General features: G+C 45.3%; 1 protein-coding gene across 24 annotated transcripts in view; it reads left to right on the top strand.

Annotated features, from left to right (window-relative positions):
- Nucleotides 1-25470, top strand: part of CAMK2B (calcium/calmodulin dependent protein kinase II beta) — a 179406-nt gene that overhangs the window by 97293 nt on the left and 56643 nt on the right. For 18 of the 24 annotated variants that reach the window (XM_073588655.1, XM_073588653.1, XM_073588662.1 and 15 more), the window contains exons 5-7: nt 16402-16467; nt 23983-24055; nt 25028-25130. In XM_073588655.1, the coding sequence (XP_073444756.1) occupies nt 16402-16467; nt 23983-24055; nt 25028-25130 (242 nt within the window). Of the gene's footprint in view, nt 1-16401; nt 16468-17695; nt 17769-23982; nt 24056-25027; nt 25131-25470 lie in introns of all 24 variants that reach the window. The other 6 variants (XM_073588654.1, XM_073588652.1, XM_073588658.1 and 3 more) reach the window with 1 other exon arrangement.

The raw sequence follows: 25470 nt of genomic DNA on the forward strand, positions 1-25470 counted from the left end.
ACATGGATCCATGGCATCAGCGCTAACGAACACCGCGATGCCGCGCGCTCGGCATCGCTGTGCTAATCGCTGGTGAAGCTGTCTGTTTGACAGCTCATCAGCGATCACATAGCGACTTACCAGCGATCCTGACACGTTGATATCGTTGTCAGGATCGCTGGTAAGTCGCTATGTGTGACTCCAGCTTTAGGGTACCGTTACACCTAGCGACTCACCAGCGATCCCGACCAGCGATATGACGCTGTCAGGATCGCTGGTGAATCGCTGGGTGGTCGCTAGTAATATCGCTGCAACGTCACAAAATCGGTGACTTTACAGCGATATTGCTAGCGATATCGCAGTGTGTAACGGGGGCTTTAGACAAGAGGTGATCCTGTCCCTCTATCTCTCTGAGACAAGAGGAGACAATAGGTTATTCTATTTCCCTATCTCTCCGAGACAAGAGGAGATCCTGCTCCCCTATCTCTCTGAGACAAGATAAAATCCTACTCTCATATCGCTTTGAAACAAGAGTAGATCCTGCTCCCTTATCTCTCTGTAATGGACACTCAGAAGCTGCAGCTTCATTGAAGACATCATAAAGTAGTATTGAGCAGTGCAACTGTAAATCCAGCACTGGGGGGGTGAGGTAATACATTTAGTAAAAAGCAGCAGCAGTGTTTGTGTGCATAGAACCTTACATGTGGAAAAATTCCGAAAAAACAATCTGTAGTCTGCAAATACAGTGGGAACAGAAAGTATTCAGACCCCTTTAAATTTTTCAGTCTTTGTTTCATTGCAGCCATTTGGTAAATTCAAAAAAATTCATTTTTTTGCATTCATGTACACTCTGCACCCCATCTTGACTGAAAAAAAAACAGAAATGTAGAAATTTTTGCAAATTTATTAAAAAAGAAAAACTGAAATATCATGTAATAACATGCAGGTACGGAGGATGTCGCCACAGATCTGAGGCAGACCAAGAGTTAGGCTGTGGGCACACGTTGCGTTTTGTAAGTGCTTTTGCCGCTTTTTTTCCGCTGCAGAGTCGCATAGCAGTAAAATCTGCAGCATGTTCATTATTCCTGCGGAATCGCGGCGATTTGGCCTCCATAGGATTGCTTTGAAACGCTCACTTTACACATGTGGCTCTCCTCCACGCCCTGGGTACCATATCCCTGTAAAAAATAGAATAAAAATAAAAAATAGTGATGTACTCACCTTCTGATGGCCCCCGGAGTCCTTCCCGCCTCTCAACCACGCTACTAGCATCTTCCGGTCCCACGGATGCTTTGCGCGAATCACCTGAGATGACGTCGTGGTCTGGGGTGATTCTCGCAATGCATCCCTGGGGACCGGAACGTACCGGGAGCGTTGCTGAGGAGATCCGGGGCCATGGGAAGGTGAGAATAACCATATTTTTTATTTATTTTTTTACAGTTAGGTCCATATATATTTGGACAGAGACAACATTTTTCTAATTTTGGTTCTAGACATTACTACAATGAATTTTAAACAAAACAATTCAGATGCAGTTGAAGTTCAGACTTTCAGCTTTCATTTGAGGGTATCCACATTAAAACTGGATGAAGGGCTTAGGAGTTTCAGCTCCTTAACATGTGCCACCCTGTTTTTAAAGGGACCAAAAGTAATTGCACAATTGACTCCAAGGCTATTTCATGGACAGGTGTGGGCAATCCCTTCGTTATGTCATTCTCAGTTAAGCAGATAAAAGACCTGGAGTTGATTTGAGGTGTGGTGCTTGTGTGGCGCCCCTGAGGCTCGGTTCTCCTAAGGTGTAGTGCCCCACCGTCTAGGTAAGGTGGGAACTCCTTTCCACACTCCATCACTCGCACCCCACACAACAGGGTAGTTCTGCACAAACACATTGCGGCTCAGTGCTTAGAGAGTAGCAGAGCACCTTTGGTGGTTCCCTGCTTGGAACACTGGATGTGCTGGGAGGTGGGTGGAGTTAAGAGACATAAATGAGTGGGAAAGTGTAGGATGACAGGTCAGTCTGACAGAAGGTCAGTCGGGTAGGAAATCACTCAGACAGGAGTGAGGATCCCTGGAAGAAGGGATGGAGGAAGGAGTGCTGCAGCTGCCTCAGTGATCTGAGCCAGCTGGCACGGGAAAGGAAAAGAAGGAGAAAGACGTAGAACTGAAACCTAAGCTTCCATAAGAGAGAGAAAGACAAGTACGGAACGAAGGAGTAAAGAGAACAGAGAGGACGTGGGTTAGAAGAGGAACCCTGCCTATAGGTTCTCAGCGCATGGACGGGGCCCAGCCCCGAGGTTGTATGGACGCTTATGGTTCTGCAGCAGACACCGGTGGATTAGTTGGCTGTAAATGCACTACTCCCATCTAAGACTTGGGGCACAACAGCAACTGGATAGAGAGCCGGGACTCAGGAGAAGGGAGTCCCCGAAGCAGGCTACAGCTGTCTGCTGTACAAGTAGAGTTCTTGGGAACATCAGTCAGGAGGAACTCCAGTGTAACTCAGTACTAGGAGATCTTCACACTTTAAGGCGCTATAGAGGAGTCGTTCAGAAAGGTACATGTTGGCGGAGTGTTGGAGGGGAGCGTTCCATCTTGCCTGGAGGTTGACTGAGTCTCTGACCCGGAGGACACGGCCCGGAGGAAGGCACCCTTTTGTACCACAGACTGTGAGTAAAGCTTTGGAACTGCAAGCCCCGGTGTCCTCCATTCATTCTTGTGCCAACCCGCTCAGCACCACTACATCTGGGTACCATTCTCCACACCGCCTGCACCTCTCCTCTTCCTTTGCATCCACGCTGCCCTGGGGCTACAGCTTCACCTGTGGGGAGCTACACCATCTAGGCTGCAACACACCACCAACCCCAAAGGATCTGCATGCAGCGTCGGCCTAACATCCTACTTGCCGAACACCACAGGTGGCGTCACGAACTATTACTATTCACCATTAACATTCCCCCATTACTTGGGCGCTTAGGGCTACGGACCGGGTCCCCGGGGATGCTAGTCCCGGGGGGAGATGTCTGGACCCCAGTTGCTGGTGTCGTGGGCCCCTGTGGGTAAAAGCAGGTCCCGGGAGGAGGAAGAAAAGGCTGAGGCCTATTGCCAGCAGACCATCCGGCAACTGGCAGCTGAACACCGGGAGAGGGAGCAGCGCCAGCTAGCGATATTGGGCCCAGATCTGGATGGGAAAGAGAAGGCCCGCGCAGGTTGCTACGGTCCCCGGGACTCGGCTGGATGGGGACAGGTCCTCAACGTGAACCGTGAACGGGGGTTTGGGTTCATCGCCGACCCCCAGAGGATCTCTGATTTGTTTTTCAGCCGGAGGGATGTGGAGTCTCACCTCCGGAAGGGACACGCAGCGCGAGACCTGCAGCCAGGGGAATATGTCACCTATACCTGGCATGAGGGCATACAAGGTTGGTACGCTTTAAACATACGCCGCATACCGGAGGACCTACTGTCCACGTACCTGAAGGAGAAAATTTGTGTATCCCCACCGGTACCAGTCCCCACCTCTGCGGCACCCCAAGCAGCAGCATCTCGGCAGCAACCACCTACTGCTCCCATTGGCAAGAGTGTACCAAAGGTACAGAAAGCCACAAGCTTCACCCCGCTGGAGGAGGAATATTTGAGGACTGTAAATGCATTCTTTACATCTGGTAGCAGTACCCAATCAGCTTCCAGAACCCCAGGAGGGGACCAGCATTAATGACTTGCAGCATCAGAAACTCTCGTGACCCAGGAGGGTTTGTTTTGCACCGTTGTGCCTTTTTGTTTTTCTACCATGGTTTTTTTTTTCCCAGAGTTGCCCTGTTTGGATTGGCAGCGTTCTTTAAAGTGAACTAGCGATCATGAACTTGGAGTGATCCAAAAACTATTACCTGTAAATCTCTCTTGGTTTTACATAAGGACACTTTTCGAAGATGATGTCTAACTCAAAGGACACTGCAAGAGATCCCGGCTGGGAGTGGTGTCCAGCACTTACAAGAATAATTGTTGAAAGTTTTAATGCGAAGTATTTGTGATAATGATTATGTAAAGTATGAAAAATTGCACTTTTGACTTGAAATTTAGATAGTTAATTAAGTATTGTTTGCAACGTTCAAGAAACAATGCCTCCTATATTAGGAAGTTTAGTATAAGAAATGTTTATGCAACATTACAAAATTTTGTATGTTCCTGTACTGTCAACTTTGTTTATCTTGCAGCCCGCGGACGTGCTGTGTTTAACGGGGGGGGGTATGTGGCGCCCCTGAGGCTCGGTCGCCACAGAGGTACTGCACCTTCTCCTAAAGTGTAGTGCCCCACCGTCCAGGTAAGGTGGGAACTCCTTTCCACACTCCAACACTCGCACCCCACACAACAGGGTAGTTCTGCACAAACACATTGCGGCTCAGTGCTTAGAGAGTAGCAGAGCACCTTTGGTGGTTCCCTGCTTGGAACACTGGATGTGCTGGGAGGTGGGTGGAGTTAAGAGACATAAAAAAGTGGGAAAGTGTAGGATGACAGGTCAGTCTGACAGAAGGTCAGTCGGGTAGGAAGTCACTCAGAGAGGAGTGAGGATCCCTGGAAGAAGGGATGGAGGAAGGAGTGCTGCAGCTGCCTCAGTGATCTGAGCCAGCTGGCACGGGAAAGGAAAAGAAGGAGAAAGACGTAGAACTGAAACCTAAGCTTCCATAAGAAAGAGAAAGACAAGTACGGAATGAAGGAGTAAGGAGAACTGAGAGGACGTGGGTTAGAAGAGGAACCCTGCCTATAGGTTCTCAGCGCAAGGTCGGGGCCCGGTCCCAGAGGTTGTAAGGACACTTATGGTTCTGCAGCAGACACCGGTGGAGTAGTTGGCTGTAAATGCACTACTCCCATCTAAGACTTGGGGCACAACAGCAACTGGAACATCAGTGTAACTCAGTACTAGGAGATCTTCACACTTTAAGGCGCTATAGAGGAGTCGATCAGAAAGGTACATGTTGGCGGAGTGTTGGAGGGGAGCGTTCCATCTTGCCTGGAGGTTGACTGAGTCTCTGACCTGGAGGACACGGCCCGGAGGCAGGCACCCTTGTGTACCACAGACTGTGAGTAAAGATTTGGAACTGCAAGCCCCGGTGTCCTCCATTCATTCTTGCGCCAACCCGCTCAGCACCGCTACATCTGGGTACCATTCTCCACACCACCTGCACCTCTCCTCTTCCTTTGCATCCACGCTGCCCTGGGGCTACAGCTTCACCTGTGGGGAGCTACACCATCTAGGCTGCAACACACCACCAGCCCCAGAGGATCTGCATGCAGCGTCGGCCTAACATCCTACTTGCCGAACACCACAGGTGGCGTCACGAACTATTACTATTCACCATTAACATTCCCCCATTACTTGGGCGCCCAGGGCTATGGACTGGGTCCCCGCTGCTGTGACACATCCCCCTGACATCGGCCCGGTACTGAGTACCCCACAGCCCTGGGAGGGCGACCCACTTGCATTTGGAAGGTTTTGCTGTGAAGGAAACATGCGGTCAAAGGAGCTCTCCATGCAGGTGAAACAAGCCATCCTTAAGCTGCAAAAACAGAAAAAAAAATCCGAGAAATTGCTACAACATTAGGAGTGGCAAAATCTACAGTTTGGTACATCCTGAGAAAGAAAGAATGCACTGGTGAACTCATCAATGCAAAAAGACCTGGGCGCCCACGGAAGACAACAGTGGTGGATGATCGCAGAATAGTCTCCATGGTGAAGAGAAACCCCTTCACAACAGCCAACCAAGTGAACAACACTCTCCAGGATGAAACAAGAGGGGATTATAGGGAGAAAAATGGGAAGCGCAAGCTTCTAAGTGTAGTAGTTAATTATCAAAGGTATATACTTAGTGTGAATACACTCACCTATTTGGTGTCTTGAGATACTGCATGTAGATCCAATCCCTGGATCACTCCATTCCTCTTTCCATTCAGTTTGCTGTAAAGATCTGGGAACTTGTGAGAGCACTGGACAGTGCTTTCATAGGTTATAACACTTGGTGAATGTTTTTCCCAGCAATATGTGCTCCTGAAGGATGATGATGGAACATCCTTGAATCTAAGTTCCATCATCATCCTTCAGGAGCGCATATTGCTGGGAAAAACATTCACCAAACACTCTCCAGGAGGTAGGCGTATCAATATCCAAATCTACCATAAAGAGAAGACTGCATGAAAGTAAATACAGAGGGTTCACTGCACGGTGCAAGCCACTCATAAGCATCAAGAATAAAAAGGCTAGACTGAACTTTGCTAAAAAACATAATAATCTTTATTTTTAATAATCTTTATTTTTATATAGCGCTAACATATTCCGCAGCGCTTTACAGTTTGCACACATTTTCATCACTGTCCCCGATAGGGCTCACATTCTAAATTCCCTATCAGTATGTCTTTGGAGTGTGGGAGGAAACCCACGCAAACACGGGGAGAACATACAAACTCCTTGCAGATGTTGTCTTTGGTGGGATTCGAACCCAGGACCCCAGCGCTGCAAGGCTGCAGCGCTAACCACTGAGCCACTCTAAAAAAGCCAGCACAGTTCTGGAAGAATATTCTTTGGACAGATGAAACCAAGATCAACCTCTACCAGAATGATGGAAAGAGAAAAGTATGGCGAAGGCGTGGTACAGCTCATGATCCAAAGCATACCACATCATCTGTAAAACACGGCGGAGGCAGTGTGATGGCTTGGGCATGCATGGCTGCCACTGGCACTGGGTCACTAGTGTTTATTGATGATGTGACACAGGACAGAAGCAGCCAAATTAATTCTGAGGTATTCAGAGCCATACTGTGTGCTCAGATCCAGCCAAATGCAGCCAAACTGATTGGTCGTCGTTTCATACTACAGATGGACAATGACCCAAAACATATAGCCAAAGCAACCCAGGAGTTTATTAAAGCAAAGAAGTGGAATATTCTTGAATGGCCAAGTCAGTCACCTGATCTCAACCCAATTGAGCATGCATTTCACTTGTTAAAGACTAAACTTCAGACAGAAAGGCCCACAAGCAAACAGCAACTGAAAACCACCGCAGTGAAGGCCTGGCAGAGCATCAAAAAGGAGGAAACACAGCGTCTGGTGATGTCCATGAGTTCAAGACTTCAGGCAGTCATTGCCAACAAAGGGTTTTCAACCAAGTACTAGAAATGAACATTTTATTTACAATTATTTAATCTGTCCAATTACTTTTGGTCCCTTTAAAAACAGGGTGGCACATGTTAAGGAGTTGAAACTCCTAAACCCTTCATCCAATTTTAATGTGGATACCCTCAAATGAAAGCTGAAAGTCTGAACTTCAACTGCATCTGAATTGTTTTGTTTAAAATTCATTGTGGTAATGTCTAGAACCAAAATTAGAAAAATGTTGTCTCTGTCCAAATATATATGGACCTAACTGTACTCCTAGACCAGGCCATCCAGCCAAACTGAGCAATCAAAGGAGAAGAGCCTTGGTGAGAGAGGTAAAGAAGAACCCCAAGATCACTGTGGCTGAGCTCCACAGATGCAGTAGGGAGATAGGAGAAAGTTCCACAATGTCAACTATCACTGCAGTCCTCCACCAGTTGGGCCTTTATAGCAGAGTGGCCCGACGGAAGCCTCGCCTCAGTGCCAGACATATGAAAGCCCCCATAGAGTTTGATAAAAAAACACGCGAAGGACTGCCAGACTATGAGAAATAAGATTCTCTGCTCTGATGAGACGAAGATAGAACTTTTTGGTGATAATTCTAAGCGGTATGTGTGGAGAAGGCACTGCTCATCACCTGCCCAATACAATCCCAACAGTGAAACATGGTGGTGGCAGCATCATGCTATGGGGTGTTTTTCAGCTGCAGGGACAGGAAGACTGGTTGCAATTGAAGGAAACATGAATGCGGTCAAGTACAGCGCTAACCTGGATGTAAAACTCTTCCAGAGTGCTCTGGACCTCAGACTTGGCCGCAGGTTCACCTTCCAATAAGACAATGACCCTAAGCACACAGCTAAAATAACAAAGGAGTGGCTTCGGAACAACTCTGTGACCATTCTTGACTGGCCCTGACCTAATCCCAATTGAGCATCTCTGGAGAGACCTGAAAATGGCTGTGCACCAATGTTCACCATCCAACCTGACGGAACTGGAGAGGATCTGCAAGGAAGAATGGAGGAGGATCCCCAAATCCAGGTGTGAAAAACTTGTTGCATCATTCCCAAGACGACTCATGGCTATACTAGCTCAAAAGGTGCTTCTATTCAATACTGAGCTAAGGGTCTGAATACTTATGACCATGTGATATTTCAGTTTTTCTTTTTTAATAAAATTTGCAAAAATTTCTACATTTCTGTTTTTTCAGTCAAGATGGGGTGCAGAGTGTACATTAATGAGAAAAAAAATGAACTTTTTGAATTTACCGAATGGTTGCAATGAAACAAAGAGTGAACAATTTAAAGTGGTGTGAATACTTTCCGTACTCACTGTAGGTTGCAACGACTAGATGCTTTAATCAGCTGACAAGGAAGGAAAAACCTTTGCCGTGTAATACCTTACTCCCAATCAGGGCACCTCATGAGACAGGTTCTTGAGTCACATCTATGTCTGTATGAGGAGCACAAATTGGTGCAAGTAGCACTATAGATTGGAAATTTGTACATATAATAAGATGTAGACTGCAAGACCTGTTCACTGTTAGTCATTCAAACTCCTCACATGAATATGTACTAGGAAAATGCAAAAAAAAAAAGGAAAAGGACATACAAATAATCATTGATTTGGTAAATGCAAAATTGCCCGTAACCTAGCAACACTGACAATTTGCCCTAATAGAACTGTGCATGTGTCCCACTGTGTCTTACAATGGCATGGTGCTAGTCCCTGGTCTAAGGATGCAGTATGCATGTGCTCTGGCTAATAAGTAGTCTGTGCTACATGTATCTGAGAGCAATGTTTTAGCTTACAAATACTGGCTGCTCCCAAAAAATAAAATTACAGTTTACACTGATGGGCTGACTATAAATACTAACACTGGAAAAAGCACTACCCTAAAAATCTAGATACAAGCTTTTCTCGTATGCTCAATAAAAGCTGAAGTCTGTATAATGTACTAGAGCAATAGGACGTCACAAAACTGTGATGGCACAAAAGACACAATGGTGATATCTCGAGGTTAGATTAGTGGTTATTTTCCTTTACAGTAGTGATGAGTGAACATGCTGGGATAAAGTGTTATCTCGGCATGCTCGGGTGCTAACAGAGTATCTTCGGCGTGCTTGTATACCATGTCCGAGTCCTCGCGTCTGCATGTCTACTGGCTGTTCGACAGCTGCAACATAGGCAGGGATTGCCTAACAAAGAGACAATCCATGCATGTGTCTCATCATAGCGTGATCCGATTCTCTAGAAAATTTCTCCATTCTGGCAGTCCGTGGGAATCGGACTGCACTCAAATGTCATCCGAGTGCAGTCCAATGTTTCCCATGGACTCACTGATTTGCACAGCCGAGTGTAATCCAAATGTCAGATCAAACTCTGGCATGCAGCAATTCTTTACTCGGACCAACTCAGTCCTAGACAAAACTCTGACATTTGGACGGCCCCATAGACTAACATTGGTTAGAGTGCAATCTGATGTTTTGCCGGATCTCATTCGGATGGAAAATACAGCCACATAAACGAGCCCTTTTAATCAGTGGCCCACCTTAAGATATGGATATAGTGACCGCCAGGGGTGGATTAAGGGTAGCCAGGGCCCAGGGCAGTTCAGACTCTGTGGGCCCCCCTCATCACGTGACGGGGGTCACGAATCATAGAGCCACACTTTACATAGAGAATAATGGGGCCTCCAGCACCGACCTCCACCCGCAGAGCCGCACTCCACATAGAGAATAATGGAGCCTCCAGCACCGACCTCCACCGGCAGAGCCCCACTCCACATAGAGAATAATGGGGCCTCCAGCACCGACCTCCACCCGCACTCCACATAGAGAATAATGGGGCCTCCAGCACTGACCTCCACCCGCAGAGCCGCACTCCACATAGAGAATAATGGATCCTCCAGCACCGACCTCCACCTGCAGAGCCGCACTCCACATAGAGAATAATGGGGCCTCCAGCACCGACCTCCACCCACAGAGCCGCACTCCACATAGAGAATAATGGAGCCTCCAGCACCGACCTCCACCCGCAGAGCCGCACTCCACATAGAGAATAATGGAGCCTCCAGCACCGACCTCCACCCGCAGAGCCGCACTCCACATAGAGAATAATGGGGCCTCCAGCACTGACCTCCACCCGCAGAGCCGCACTCCACATAGAGAATAATGGAGCCTCCAGCACCGACCTCCACCCGCAGAGCCGCACTCCACATAGAGAATAATGGAGCCTCCAGCACCGACCTCCACCCGCAGAGCCGCACTCCACATAGAGAATAATGGAGCCTCCAGCACCGACCTCCACCCGCAGAGCCGCACTCCACATAGAGAATAATGGGGCCTCCAGCACCGACCTCCACCCGCAGAGCCACACTCCACATAGAGAATAATGGAGCCTCCAGCACCAACCTCCACCCGCAGAGCCGCACTCCACATAGAGAATAATGGAGCCTCCGGCACCGACCTCCACCGGCAGAGCCGCACTCCACATAGAGAATAATGGAGCCTCCAGCACCGACCTCCACCCGCAGAGCCGCACTCCACATAGAGAATAATGGGGCCTCCAGCACCGACCTCCACCCGCAGAGCCACACTCCACATAGAGAATAATGGAGCCTCCAGCACCGACCTCCACCCGCAGAGCCGCACTCCACATAGAGAATAATGGAGCCTCCGGCACCGACCTCCACCGGCAGAGCCGCACTCCACATAGAGAATAATGGAGCCTCCAGCACCGACCTCCACCCGCAGAGCCACACTCCACATAGAGAATAATGGAGCCTCCAGCACCGACCTCCACCCGCAGAGCCGCACTCCACATAGAGAATAATGGAGCCTCCAGCACTGACCTCCACCCGCAGAGCCGCACTCCACATAGAGAATAATGGGGCCTCCAGCACCGACCTCCACCCGCAGAGCCCCACTCCACATACATGGCTGTTCTCAGTGCTGTGCGCACAGGACCTGTGATGAGGTCACAGGAGGGGAGGAGACAGGGGTCACATGATCGGGGGCCCTGACACCTTACCTCCTGTGATCTCATCACAAGCCTTTGCACGCTACCAGCAGCACCAGCGTTCAGGCTACTTGTAGATGCTGCTGGTAGCAGAGCACATAATGCCGCCCCCACGGTCACTCACTTTTAGGTGGGGAGAAGATGGAGTGCCATTGCAGCAGCCAGCAGGAATGTGGTGGGGGCCCCCTTAGAAGCTCTTGTGGTGGGGGCCCCGGGGCTGAAGCCCCGCCTGCCCTGCCTATAATCCGGCCCTGCGCGGTGGCGGATTATAATGGGGCAATTTACTGGCCTGGGCTGTGGGCCCCTTAACCCCACTGGGCCCGGGGCAACTGCCCAAATTGACCTCATTATAATCCGCCACTGGTGACCGCCACTACGTCTAGTCATAGAGTAGGAAAGGAGACACTAATCTAGATACAACTATCCCATCTTTTGTGGCATCACAGGCTTGTCATGTCTCACTGATCTCCTACATTATTAAACTAATTAGCTTTTTATTGGCATATTACCCCTATTATCTCTCGGTGTGTATATATTACCTGTTCTGTGCTTGAGCAATAAACTTCTACTTTTAGTGAGCGTGCAACAAAAGCTGCTTTTTAGATCTATAGGGTTGTACTTTGTTGACTTGTTTCCCTGTTTGTATATGTGTCTATATGCAGGGCCGGACTGGACAACTGGCAATTCTGGCAAATGCCAGAAGGGCCTGTCTGGTCATGGGCTGCATTTTCTGCTACGTTGTTAACAGAATCGGTGTTCTCAAGACACCCATACTGTTAAGAGTTGTGACGGAGCACAAAGTCGCTGACTCTGTCACTTACCCCAGCGGGCTACGGGCATCATTGGAAATATTGGTCTTGTAGTAAATCTTCCTTTTCTCCATCCAGGGTAATATTAGTAATATAGCCCATCTGGTTCATGGGGAGGGGAACAACATGGACCTGTGTGATTTCAAATGCCCGGGCTGAATTTCATCCCCAGTCCGTACCCGTGCGGCTATCAATGTCATATACCTGACTATAATAGGTGCAGGGGCTGCAATCGCACCAGGGCCACGGAGCCTTGGGGGCCTAAAAGGTCCTTTTGGCCTAAATGAAAAAACAGTTACTATTAAAGACCTGTTGGATATTTTACATTTGCTGACTTTTTTCATTTGGCACAACTTATTCGGATATCATGAAGCACCATCTAGGGCAGGTGGAATGTAAAGAGCAAAATAAATGAATGATGCACGTATAATATAGAACTGTGTGCACCGGCATCGCTGGTCAAGATGGCTGATCTTCAGGCCTTTGATATGAGGATGAAGCTACTGTGTATAGCAGAGCTCACTCCGTGCTGCTCTTTCTGCAGAGGATTTTGGTGCAGGCACAGAGGAGGGGGGACGCAGCCTATAAATACACCAGGCTGTGTTTGGTGTTACAGCTCTGTGGGCGTTAGATGAAGACAAGACATGAGTGTATCTGCTATTCACTGCATCTCAATCCTCCCCTGCAGCCACCTCTGCTATTCTTGTGCTGAGCTCATCCGCAGCCTTAGCGCCCATTTCCCCGCTATGCCAGTACACACCTGTCACTGTCTCTGCTGCCCAGCACCCTCCACCTACGCCACTTCCACCGCATTTCCCCAATTCTCTATTATTACCGATCACATCTACTTCTTGACTTGTCTCTTGCATCCTCCACCCACATGATTGTCAGTCTCCATCATATGCACAGTTCTGTGCTATTCCTCAAACACGCACACCTCTTGGTACGCCTCCGTCCTGCCATGTACACGCCTTTGTTCTTTCCTGGTGCACATTTTGTGCCCCCACTCCGGCACAATTTATGCAGCTCCCCTCCTTTTTCTATTGAAAGCAGGTGCTGCAGTGACACATTTTGGAACTCATCATTCTATATATAACCCAGTGTGTAGCTACTAGCACCCAAAACCATCTTTAATTAGACAGAGCCTGTATCAGCCCCCACCCTGCGGAAAGCCAGCACCTTTTGCTTTCTGCAATTCTTTATTTTCATGTAATAGCTATTCTTGATCACCCCCTCTACCTATTGGTGTCCAGCCAGGCTTGGACTGGCCCGTAGGCTAACAGCGGAATCTCCCGGTGGGCCCCTGTGCAGATCTGGGTCCCAAACCCTACTGTATGGGCAGTACGTGGCAGAATTCACTTGACATAGGGAAGCCGTCATTTTTTACGTGGTACTCAACAATCCTACACTGCAATAATCTACCCTAGAATGAAACTCTTGACTTCTACACCAATACAGCATCTCTTACCAGTGGTGGAACTTGAAGCTTATGGGCTCTAGCTCGAAATCTCCAGCTGAGCCCCCATCACGGGGGCTTTGATAGTGTTGGACTTCTCATATGGGTCAAAACGTTCTTTTGGGCCCACCTTAGGCTCCATGCCCAGGTGGCGACTCCAACCCACTGCACCTTCTATAGTTCTGCTGCTGTCTTCCGCCCCCTGCCAAATGGTAAATCAGGGATAGATATCCCACTCTACATGTGCGTACTTGCAAATTCTCCCAGAAAATCTAAGGAGCTTCTAGCACAAAAAGACAAAACTACCATCTCAGACTCCCAGAAAAGATGGTAAATCTCCCCACCTTACAAACCCTCCAGAAACCTTCTGGAAAGCAGAACTTTCCGAAGGGTGCAAACAGTCTTCACTGAATCCACTACATGAATAGGTACACTTAGGGTGAAAAAAATTGCCTTGGATTTTTCATCAAATTCATCCCAAAACCTGTATTAGTATATCTCTATAAACTTATAGCGCGCACGGATGAGTGGTAACGGGCTGCGCAAAAATCTTGTAACTTTGGGGATTTTTACACCAGTGACAGCCAGTGCCTTCAAATTTTTGAAAAGTGGGCAGCGCTTAGCTGGGAATGGCCAAATTCAAAATAATTTACCATAACTTATGACAGAAATGTTCTCCAGTCCCTGTCTGGAGTACTTTTCTTGCCATGGCGCAGAGCATTTGAAAAATGTGCCAAATTCTTTAATAGTCACAATCACCCAACGAATTTAGTGCCTCTTACTCCAGCGCTCCTTTCTTGATGAATCAGGACCTATATGTTACTCATATTTTTGTACGGTTTGGAGGTCGTGATTGCACTAGTAATAGTTGTATAATCTTCTTGGTATTTCATAACTAATATTCTAAAAATAAAAGTGGTTTACAAGATTGTTTGACAAGCGGACTTCATAGACCATTATTCGACCTTGTTCTCCAGGACACCATGACATTGCTTTCGCCTTGGCAGGTAGCTACTTTTCCTAAGGAGATAAGCAATTAAGTGGCCTAATTAAGCACTGTGTGCCATGGTTGAGCGCCTATTAGATACTCTAGATCCCAGGATCCCACTTCCCTATGCTTCTCTGTTTGCTCATCATTACCCTAAAACATCCTTTATGCTTTGTAAAAAGGTTATATGCAAAACAAATTACAACCCCCAAATTGAGACACTGTGTAAAATGTGAAGAAAATAAGAATGCAACGATACGGAAATCTTTTATGGCCATATTTTATTCACAGTAGAACATAGAACACAGATCAGAAGGTGAACGATAGACATTTTTCCATTTCATTTGAAAAAATTAACTCATTTGGAAATTGATGGCAGCAGAACTTCTCAAGAACATGTAAAAATGTCTATCGTTCACCTTCTGATCTGTGTTCTATGTTCTACTCTGAATAAAATATGGCCGTAAAAGATTTCCATATCATTGCATTCTTATTTTCTTATTTCATCACCCTGCCTCTTCTTCTGTGAAGCCATAAAGCTGAGGGATGCTGTATGTGGTTTAGCATTATCTTGCTGAAATATGCAAGGACTTCCCTGAAATGGACGTTGTCTGGATGGGAACATATTCTGGACTAACACCTCTATATACTGATTGGCGTTGATAGTGTTTTTCCAGAAGTATGAGCTCCCCGTGCCATAAGCAATAATGCAACCCCATACCATGATGGGTGCAGGAACTGTGTGCTGGTAACAAGCTGGATGGTCCCTCTCCTCTTGAGTCTGTAGAATGCGGCGTTTGTGGTTTCCATAAAGATTTTCACATTTTGATTCATCTGACGACAGAACGGTTTTCCATTTTGCCTCAGTCCATTTTAAATGATCTTTGGCTCAGAGAAGACGGCAGCGTTTCTGGATTGTGTTGATACATGGCTTCTTCTTTGTATAATAGAGCTTTTTCTTACATTTGTGGTTTGCGCGGCGAACTGTGTTCACAGACAATGATTTCTGAAGGTATTCCTGAGCCCAGACAGTGATTTGCAAGACTGAATTATGCCTGTTTTTAATTCAGTGCAGCCTGTGGGTCCATAGATCGCGAGCATCCAATATTGACCGTCGGCCTTGTCCCTTCTGCACATGTATTTTTCCAGAATTACTGAATCTTTTGTTGATATTATGTATTGTAGATGGTGCGATATTCAAAACCTTTGCAGTTTCATGTTAAGGGACATTTTTCTGACATTGTTCCACAATTTTTAGTCGCGGTCATTCACAGATTGATGAATCTCTGACCATCTTTGCTTCTGAGAGACTCTGCTTCTCTAACATGCTCTTCTAAAAGGCAGTCATGGGACGAAGTTAAAAGTTGATCCTCCAGCTGTTAATTAGTAGCAATCATTTTTCCAGCCTTTTCTTAACCCTGTCCCATTATTTTGGAGATGTGTTGCTATCAATTTCTAACGGAAATGTAAAAATGTAGAACTTTCTCCTTCTGATCTGTTCTATTTTCTCTGTAAGATTAAAATATGGTCATAAAGATTTCTAAATAATTACTGAGTATCTCCTCTGCTCCACTGATTCTGGAACAGTTTTTTATCTTCTGTACCCCTCTCCATTCCAAAGTGATATCCCCAGGCAATAATGATGCAAATTTTCCCTTCAGCCAACTGAGCGTCTATACCATGGATCTTCTCTGTGGGCGCCGCCATGTTCTGACTGGCCAGAGTCAGACAAGAAAAACGCAAACACCCACAGGGAAGTTCCATTGTATCCACCCAGTTGGTTGGGAAAATTTGCATCATTTTTACTGGGTGGCATAACTTTGTAACGGATGGGCACAGAAGAGAAAAACTGTTCCGGAATCAGTGGAGCAGCGCCAATTGGGGGCGGTACATAGTTTAAATGAAAAAATACAGTGAAACGTTCTCCTCTTTGATACCAAAAAATGTGTTGCATGTTTTGTATTATATGGCATTTGGAATCTATATTTTTGACTTGTGTTCTGTGTTCCAGGGTCACAGGTGGGGAGCTATTTGAGGATATTGTGGCAAGAGAATATTACAGTGAAGCTGATGCCAGGTGAGTACCCTCCTGACCAAGAGTACCCTTCCCCTTACGCCTCATCCCTATCCCCTTCCAGCCAATGTCAAAATGACTTGTTAGCTTGCCTCGGTGTAAACCACATACATATTTCTTGAGCAAAAATTGAATCTGAATGCGTTAACCATTTGAGGGGCTGTAATTTTTCCTAGAAGAAGGGCTATCACTCTATATTTTAGGTGATGCAACTTTTCTTTTCGCCTCCAAATTGACAATAGACATGTAATACATTTCAATATCATCATCACTGTTTCTCCATATCCAGGAGCCTGCAGTTTCATCTTGCCCACACACCAGTATTGAGGATCGTCATATACACAATGTGCCTCGGTTATCAAAACCAACAGTACGTTGTCTTTCTTTCTCATAGCAACCAATCAGAGAACAGCTTTCATTGTCCCGCAACAGTTTGAGAAACGAAAGCTGACCTCTGATTGGTTACTAAGACTGTTTTACTGTTAGTTTGGATGAACGAGGCCCTCTAGGCCTCATCTATCAAGTGCGTTTCCTGTAGAAATCAGAGTCCAGTTATCGTGACTCGTGAGGTCCTCTGGGCCCCATTTGTGATAATTAATTCCCCCAGAAACCGAATGAGGCGCTCGATGCTATTAAATAAGTTATGGACTCTGGTTGCTATGGGCAACGGCTCTTTTTTTTTTCCACACCAGATTTGATTAATGGGGTCTTTTTTTTTTACAAAAAATGTTATTTTTTTTTGTATTACCAGCGGTGACTGACAAAGCATGCTGAGACTTATAGTGTAACACCACACAGAGCGGCAGGCAGCCTGTCTGTAGTGCGCAGTCCCTGTATAGTCCTGCATGCTGCCTCTATTCTAATGTGATGTTTCGTGATGTTAAGACACTGTGTTTTCTCCTCTTGTCCCCTTCTTCCTTTTCTCAATGTTTTTTCCCTCCGTCTCTTTTCCCTTTCTGTGATATACTGGTGGTGTTTATACTGTTGTTACCATGCCTATTGTCTGCCTTTTTACCTTGGTGCATGGTTTTCCCACATGTCTCCGGGGCCATCACTCCTTTTCCACGTGACACCCACCACTTCCTTACTACTGTACCCTTTCCCGCCATCATATACCCAAATGTCATATGCTTTGTCTCCCTAATGTGCTACCACCCCCCTCCCCACTTATGTGTCCCATCTCACCATCCTCCTATACCCTGTGGGTCTGCTGCTGGTTTTTGTTTTACAGTCACTGTCTCCATCAGATATTAGAAAGTGTTTGTTTCACACACTCCTGTGACATTGTACACAGGGACTTGAAGGTTAGTATTCCTGAAGGGGAGGGGGAGACATGGCATGGGGGTCCCAGGTGATAACTGGCACATTGTGGGTACTTGCACCCTTCACATCCCTATATCATCTGGCTCTGGAGACACAGTGCATGGGGGAGCAAGAGAGGGTGGCGCAAAGCAATGACGGGAATGTGCATCCAGGCGGGCATGAAGGGGTGCAACCGAAAACTGCTTATCTATTAAAAGGCTGTGCAGCAACAAGCGACTTATGCACCCATACACACTGATGTGCGTGCTGGGGTCCACCTTAGGAACTGAATTAAACATACATATGTTGTAGGTACTACTTAGTGATAGCACACGTAAAGTATACACATGGCGCATGCTTGCATGAAAAAAAGTCCATTGAGGCACAATGTAATATACCTCAATAACACTGCATGCGCTGCTTGATCCTATAGCCAACCAGGTCTGCCCTTTTGTGTTAAATTGGCAATCTGGCATGGTTAGAGACATGTAATGTGATCAGTAAATCTGGGGCTACATGACGATTTTGGCCACACACCAGGTTGTGCCGGTGCTACATTGCAGCATAATGGAAATGAATGGGGTGTCAATACGTCCCACAAAGTACTGCGACCATGAAAAAGCAAGACGAAAGAAATCTGACTTTTTTCAACTTGCTTGTCGCAGTCACACTATCTTGCAGCACTATCTATTTGTGCTGTGCTGCGATGTAGCAGTGGCATAGAACCACCTTAGCTCAAGTGTCCTGGTTCACGGCTAAAGTCACCATGTAGCCCGAGCCTAGGTGCAGGTGCTTGATTGTCCAAGGTACTGGGTGAACCAATATTTCTAGAAAAAAAAAAAAAGTAAATCAATTTACTGAAAAGATCAACAGCAAAAAGACATAAGACAGGTCATGGAGTAAAAAAAAAAAAAGACCTATATGATAGCGATACCAATTGGTCTACTTTTAACCTATCTGATAACAGTTCTGCGCTGAGTGATAGAACCGTATACTCACGTATATAGTGCCACCGATCATCTTCCAGAAGGTACGACACCGAATACTTACTGCATTAATTAGGGATTTCTGCAGATCAATCCTGCAGTATATGTATGTTTCTATAGTATGAATTGTATGAGTTGGGACTATCCTAGCTCAACACTCTCTGTTTATTGCTCCCTGTTTGTGTCATGTTGCATTATTATTTTTTAGCTTTATTACTGCCATCTCGGTCGCCACTGTCCCTCTCTTTCAGCTGTTTCTCTCTGTGCCCTTTATCCAACTTTGGCTGACCCAATAAACAGAGAGTCCGCGTTACCCAATTTTTGAAAAAGAAGTCCAAGTTGCAGCATGCACAGCTCTGCGCACCTGCCCATGGGGACATGGGGATGGATTTCAGGAGAACAGTATAGAGCCTGTCTGTGGCGTGATGCTCTGTAAATCCATTGCATGGTGTGCACTGCATCCTACAGACTCATCTGCCCTCTTTTCTCTTTCCTTCAGTCAGTCATCCGTACTCTTCTATAGAGTTTTACTCCAGTCCTCTGCTTTCTTCTTTCTTGCCTGTGTAGTACATAGACTCATTCCTCATCTTCTCCCCTGGTTCTCTCATCACATTACACTTCTCATTCCCTCTCCTCCTCCTCCTCCCTGCTTTGTTTCTCATGCTTGTTTTTTGCTGGCTTTGGCACCTATTTTTAGTCTCTCTCCTCCTCCATCTGTCTCTTCTATGTCCTCCCCCTCCTGTGCTCTCTCCTGTCTCTTCCATGTGTCTCTCAATTGCAATATTCTCTGTCCCACACCCATCATAATGATCATGGTCGTCACCGCATGCCCCTACTCCAATACTATAAACTTGACGTCAAGGACCAGAGGTCACAAAGCTTTTCATGGTTCAACATGATGTCATCCCATGCACCACTCCGAGGCCTGCGCAATCTTGGTGCTCCTCCCCCACAATATTACCAAACCCCCAAAAATCGAAATATCCAAGGTACCAGACGATCTTTAGGAAATAGGGGGGACTCGATATGTGAATGGTAAAAAGTGCTTATATCATACGGTCCAGCCATCATCACCAACCAGTATGCGTACAGTACAGACACAGAGGCCTAGTGTGTGCATGGACGGGGTGTGAACAGATGCTGTGAGGGTCCTGATTTTGAAGAAAATATTGTATGAGCAAAATGGGGATGGTTGAATATGTAGTAAGGCAACAGGCCAGTCTAAAGATAAGCATTTTTAGGCCAAGCTTAAAACTTTGGGTATTGGGAATTAATCGGATTGTCCTGGGTAAAATGCGACGTTTCAGCCACATAGGGCTTTTCTCAAGCCATATATATATATATGACTATATGAGTTGAGAGATGTCCTATGTGTCCGAACTGTCGCATTTTTTTATACTGTGTATGCTTTGACCAATAAATATAATTTTTGGAGGAGAACATTTGGTGCCTTGGATATTTCAGACAAAGTATCATACTTAGCGCATCTATCTATCTATCTATCTATCTATCTATCTATCTATCTATCTATCTATTATCTACCTATTATATATCTATTACCTATCTATCTATCTATCTATCTATCTATCATCTATCTATCTATTAGCTATCTATCATCTATCTATTATCTACTATCCATCATTTATCTAGCTATCTATTATCTATCTATCTATTATCTATCTATCTATTATCTACTATCTATCATCTATCTATGATCTATCAGCTATCTATCATCTATCTATTATCTACTATCTATCTATATATCTATTATCTACCTATTATATATCTATTACCTATCTATCTATTATCTATATATCTATCTATCATCTATCTATCATCTATCTATTGTCTACTATCTATCATCTATCTATATATCTATCTATCTATTATCTACCTATTATATATCTATTACCTATCTATCTATCTATCTATCTATCTATCTATCTATCTATCTATCTATCATCTATCTATTATCCACTATCTATCATCTATCTATTATCTATCATCTATCTATCTATCTATCTATTATCTACTATATATCATCTATCTATTATCTATCATCTATCTATTATCTGTCTATCTACTATCTATCTATCTATTTATCTATGTATTACACCCACCTCTCTGGTTTCAGGGGTCTCCTGTGACATTTTTACTCTTACTGCTGCTCTTCCCTTGCCATATCTCCCTATGTAGCACCAGATAAGTAATTCCTACCTTATTACCACACATGAATTAATAATATGTTGGTACCGTACAGGTATTCGGGGAAGGAAAAAGTAAGCTGCTTCACATGCCAGCTTTTGCCTGCAGTCAGGATTTTACGTTCTCATGGATAAGAAGATGTGTACAGTCCCGTGTGTCTTTGTGATTTGTGTTAGTCCCTTACGTGTAGCTGTGCTGCCTCAATACTAAACTGAATGTCCATATCTGAACACCTTTCTTTTTTTAATCTTAACAAAAAAAAAAAAAAAAAATCTGGCTTCATTAAAGGGGTTGTTCTTCCCTAGATTTGATGTTAAAATATAGTTATTTTACCCTAATCAACCCCTTTAATTTCTATATTTAAACCCTTTCAGCTGCCATTAAGGGGTGCTTTATATCTTATTTCATACGACTTTATTTGCAACGTAATACAAATCATTTGGGAAAATCTGCAACAAATTTGTGACCAATCCACATCAGAATAGGACATTGACATGATACAGCTTTAAACATCTGCACTGCCAGGTCAGTTTCTCTGGAGAAAGCAGCAGTGTGATGATGGGATCTGTTTTATACACTGCAGCTCTGCTAGTCTTCTCGCCGATGAGCCCAGTCTAACCCCACCTGCACCATTGATTTACAGCTCTCCGCGTACACTGTGCATAGAAAGCTGCCAATCAGTGGAGCTGAGCGAGAATAGCCAGGGCTCATAAATATGAAGGTTTTCATAGCAGGAGCTCATCATTGAGAGGACTAGCAGAGCTGCAGAAAATAATACGTTGTTTTATCAAGAAGCCCAGTAAGTGACTCAAAACTGGATTAAGGTTCTATGCTCCTACAGAATATTTTAAAGATGACATGGTGAACTCCTTAAAGGAAAATCTGACTATACATGTTTCACTTTTTCTTTTCAATGTCAAACTTATGCACACATTATAATGTCAATTAGCTGAAAATATACATTTACATGCAGATATAGGAGTGCAGGTGAATAGTGTCTAAAGGGATTGTCCAGTACTTTAATATTGACAATATATTTTTAGGATAGGTCATCCATACCAGATTGGTGGGGCTGTGACATCCAGCCCCCCGCGCCAATCAGCTGTTACTGGTGCCGGTGATTGCCAGATGTGCTTACTTGCAGAGCACAACAGCACAGCTCCATCAACTGCACAGTGGGTGCAGCAAGGTACTGCAGGTCTACAGGTATTCATCCGCATAGGGGCAGTACCCCACCGCGGCCACTATGCAGTTGGTGGAGCTGTGCTATGTAGCTTTACAACTAATTACATCTGCCGGCACTGGAAACAGATGATTGACTGGGGGGCGGTCGTCACACCCCCATCGATCTGGTATTGATAACTTATCCCAAGCATAGGCCATACATTTTAAAGTACAGGACAACACCTTTAAATTCTATTTAGACGGCATATTGGACCAGTGGCTACAGGAAAAAAAATAAGTAATATTCTCCCTGCAGCCGCTCGCTTCCAGTCATCTGCAGAGTGCAAGTAGCAGTTATGGTTACCGCTTGCTATACAACGAGCGCACTGTAATCACTCCTCAGCTCTTTGATTGACAGCATGCTCTATTTTTTTTTTTTGCCTAAAATAGAAATGTGTCATCTTTAACCTTAGACCTTTTAGAGATCAATTCATCTCCAACTTGCTTAACTGTTAACAATAACGGTAATTTTGACCAGGGGTGTCCAAACTTTTACATGCCACTGTATATGTATAGCCCTCTTTGTCGAGTATATAATTCTAGTATTTTAGTTAAGTAGGCGTGATCATCAGGAAGATGCTCACAGAGAAGTGTTGATGACCACGCCCACTTGGCTAACAAGACTAGATTTACATGCAGGGAAGAGGGGGCCATATTTAAGGGGCGGGGAGGCGCAGGTTCAGGAGAACAGCTCCATTCGCAACATCTTAAAAATTGACATATTAATGGCAAATGTCAGGTCCCTTTCAAGGATAAGGTCACACGACAGTATAAAAAACGTGGCCCAATTTTCATCCAGAATACAGTCGTGTGCACGAACCCTAATCTGTCATCAGGAAATCACCCCTCTTATTTAGGCAATCCCTGCATATGTTGCTGCTGTCGAAGAGCCGCGAGACATGCAGCCAGCGGGGACTCGAACATATTTTTCGACCATGCCGAAGACACTCGGTTAGCACCAGAGCATGCTCGGATAACACCTCATCTGAGCACGATCGCTCATCACTAATGCTGATGGAAAAATAAATCACCCGCTAGTTCACTCTTTCCTCAGGTCCTGGTTCGCCATAACGCTGATAAATGAGTCTTGTTTGTTAGTTACATCTAAATTACTTACAAAGTGTCAGGGTTATAGGCATCGAATGTGTATGAAACTGGGGCAAGGCTGGACCTACACATGGATTCTTCCATACATTTTATTTCCTTAGCTAAAACCATGACTCTGCTATGGGAGTCTCAAAGAGAATATGTTCGATCCAATTTCCTTAAGTTGCAATACTGTATGTTGTGCTGGACCCACTTCAGAATCACAGGGGGTGGAGAATTTGGCCCAATGGACAAGGAATTGGCATTAATGGGGAAATAAATCCCTAGGCTTTCTGTCCTGAGCACAATAATTGGGTCCCTTCCAATTTTTGCATTGTTCTGTGTATGACACTAGCAAAATTGGTGCGTGAATCCAAATGAAAGTAAAATTCCAATCCTTCGCTTGGCTCCATAAACCAAGTCCCTATTTATACACTATAGGATAGGGAACGGGACAATATTTTGTTTTTTTTTTAAATATTTTTTATTTAGTTTAGCATCCTTTATTCGGTGCATGTGAGAGTCGAAACAAAGATTTTTAATAAAATCAGGGAGGAATCACAAATCGCAAGAAAACGGTTTGACGCCCTTCCTGTGCAATGGTTGATTTTGGTTGGCAGGCATCCCCTCCCTCCCCTCCTGCCCCTTCCCTCCTCCATCAGCTCGCAGGGAGCGCACAGACCTTACTAACGCCCCCCCTGCTGTTTGCACGCAGTCATTGCATCCAGCAGATTCTTGAAGCAGTCCTCCACTGTCACCAAATGGGGGTTGTCCACAGGGACCTGAAGGTGAGTTTTGTATCCCCCGTGCCATCTTCTTTAGCATCTGCATGTCAGGCTGGACATCGCCAATTTCTCCTTCCAATTCAAAGCCTGTCCTGGGAGTGTCCCCTGCATGCTGGTGGCGAGTTGTGTCTGGCTTACACTGTGGATGGTGGTACAGTTGTGGTTCTCATGGCATGCAGAGGATGTGGCTGGGAACCTACCTTTTTGGGGGCATGGATGCATGGCATGCTGTGGAATATGATATCTATTTTATGTTTCTATGTGTGATTTAGTGCCAAACTTCAATGTATCCACGTTTTGTACCTAAAGAATCAATCTGTATTCACACCACCATTTCCCCAATGTTCTCCATCCTTTCCAATCTTCCCCTGCTCGGCAACAGTATGCTCACCATCTCTCTGATGCTACCTGTCCTACCAGCTAGAATAGAGGTTCCCAACCAAAAGTCATTTCTTCTAGTTTCTGGTGGCAAAATGCAACCGTGCCTGAAAAACATCAATGGGCAAGAGAATGTGTGATCTTAAAATTAGGTAATTTTTCACCGATATCTATAGTTTTTCTAAATTATCCAAGCTAATGCATACCATTGGAATCCATTGACCACGTTCAATCGGCGTTTGCCAAGCAGGTGGCCCAAATGTTTGATATCATTTTACAATCTCCTACTCATTGAATGGAACCAACACGGGCGGACCATTGCCAGATATTAGTGTTGGTGTTCTTCCGTAGAACATCAGGTAGCAGAGATGGAGACCATGCAATGAAATGAAGAGAAGGTGACCAGACCTACTTACGGGAAAGGTTTCAAGACAGCGTAAAGCTGTTTGATATAATTTTTATCAAACATCCTTCATTTTGCTTTAAGTCTGGTTACCTTTACTGAGGGCACCTAAATCCACCCTGAGTGATTGTACCTGGCAACTATAAAATGTCCTGGCTTGTCACTTCCTCTAACCATATCTCTGTTAATAACAGCCAGAAAACCTTCTCCTTGCCAGCAAATGCAAAGGAGCTGCAGTCAAGCTGGCGGACTTTGGCCTGGCCATAGAAGTGCAAGGAGAGCAGCAGGCCTGGTTTGGTAAGTTCTGCTTTTACATGGGAATAACTACAGTACATGTTATTTCTGATACCAGAGGTAGGTAAACAATGACGCATTGATATTAAGCTATTGTCATATATGGACAACTTGCCAACAGTCACAAATTTGCAGAGACAATACCAGTAAGGGTTGGCCAAGTGGCCGAGTTTGGCTGTTTCGGGAATGGTTCCAGGCTGGGGCTGAGGGCGCGGATTACATTACTTACTTATAGAACTAACAATGTTGATAAGCATGCAAGGAAGATGAACGGTCATAAATTGTGCCTTCTGAAATATAGTTACCCCTGCTCCCGATGCCTGCCCCAGTTTGGAGAAAATGA

Source organism: Dendrobates tinctorius, unplaced genomic scaffold (assembly GCF_039654945.1).
Source record: "Dendrobates tinctorius isolate UK_male_01 unplaced genomic scaffold, ASM3965494v1 ptg000104l, whole genome shotgun sequence".
In the NCBI taxonomy this organism is placed as follows: domain Eukaryota; kingdom Metazoa; phylum Chordata; class Amphibia; order Anura; family Dendrobatidae; genus Dendrobates; species Dendrobates tinctorius.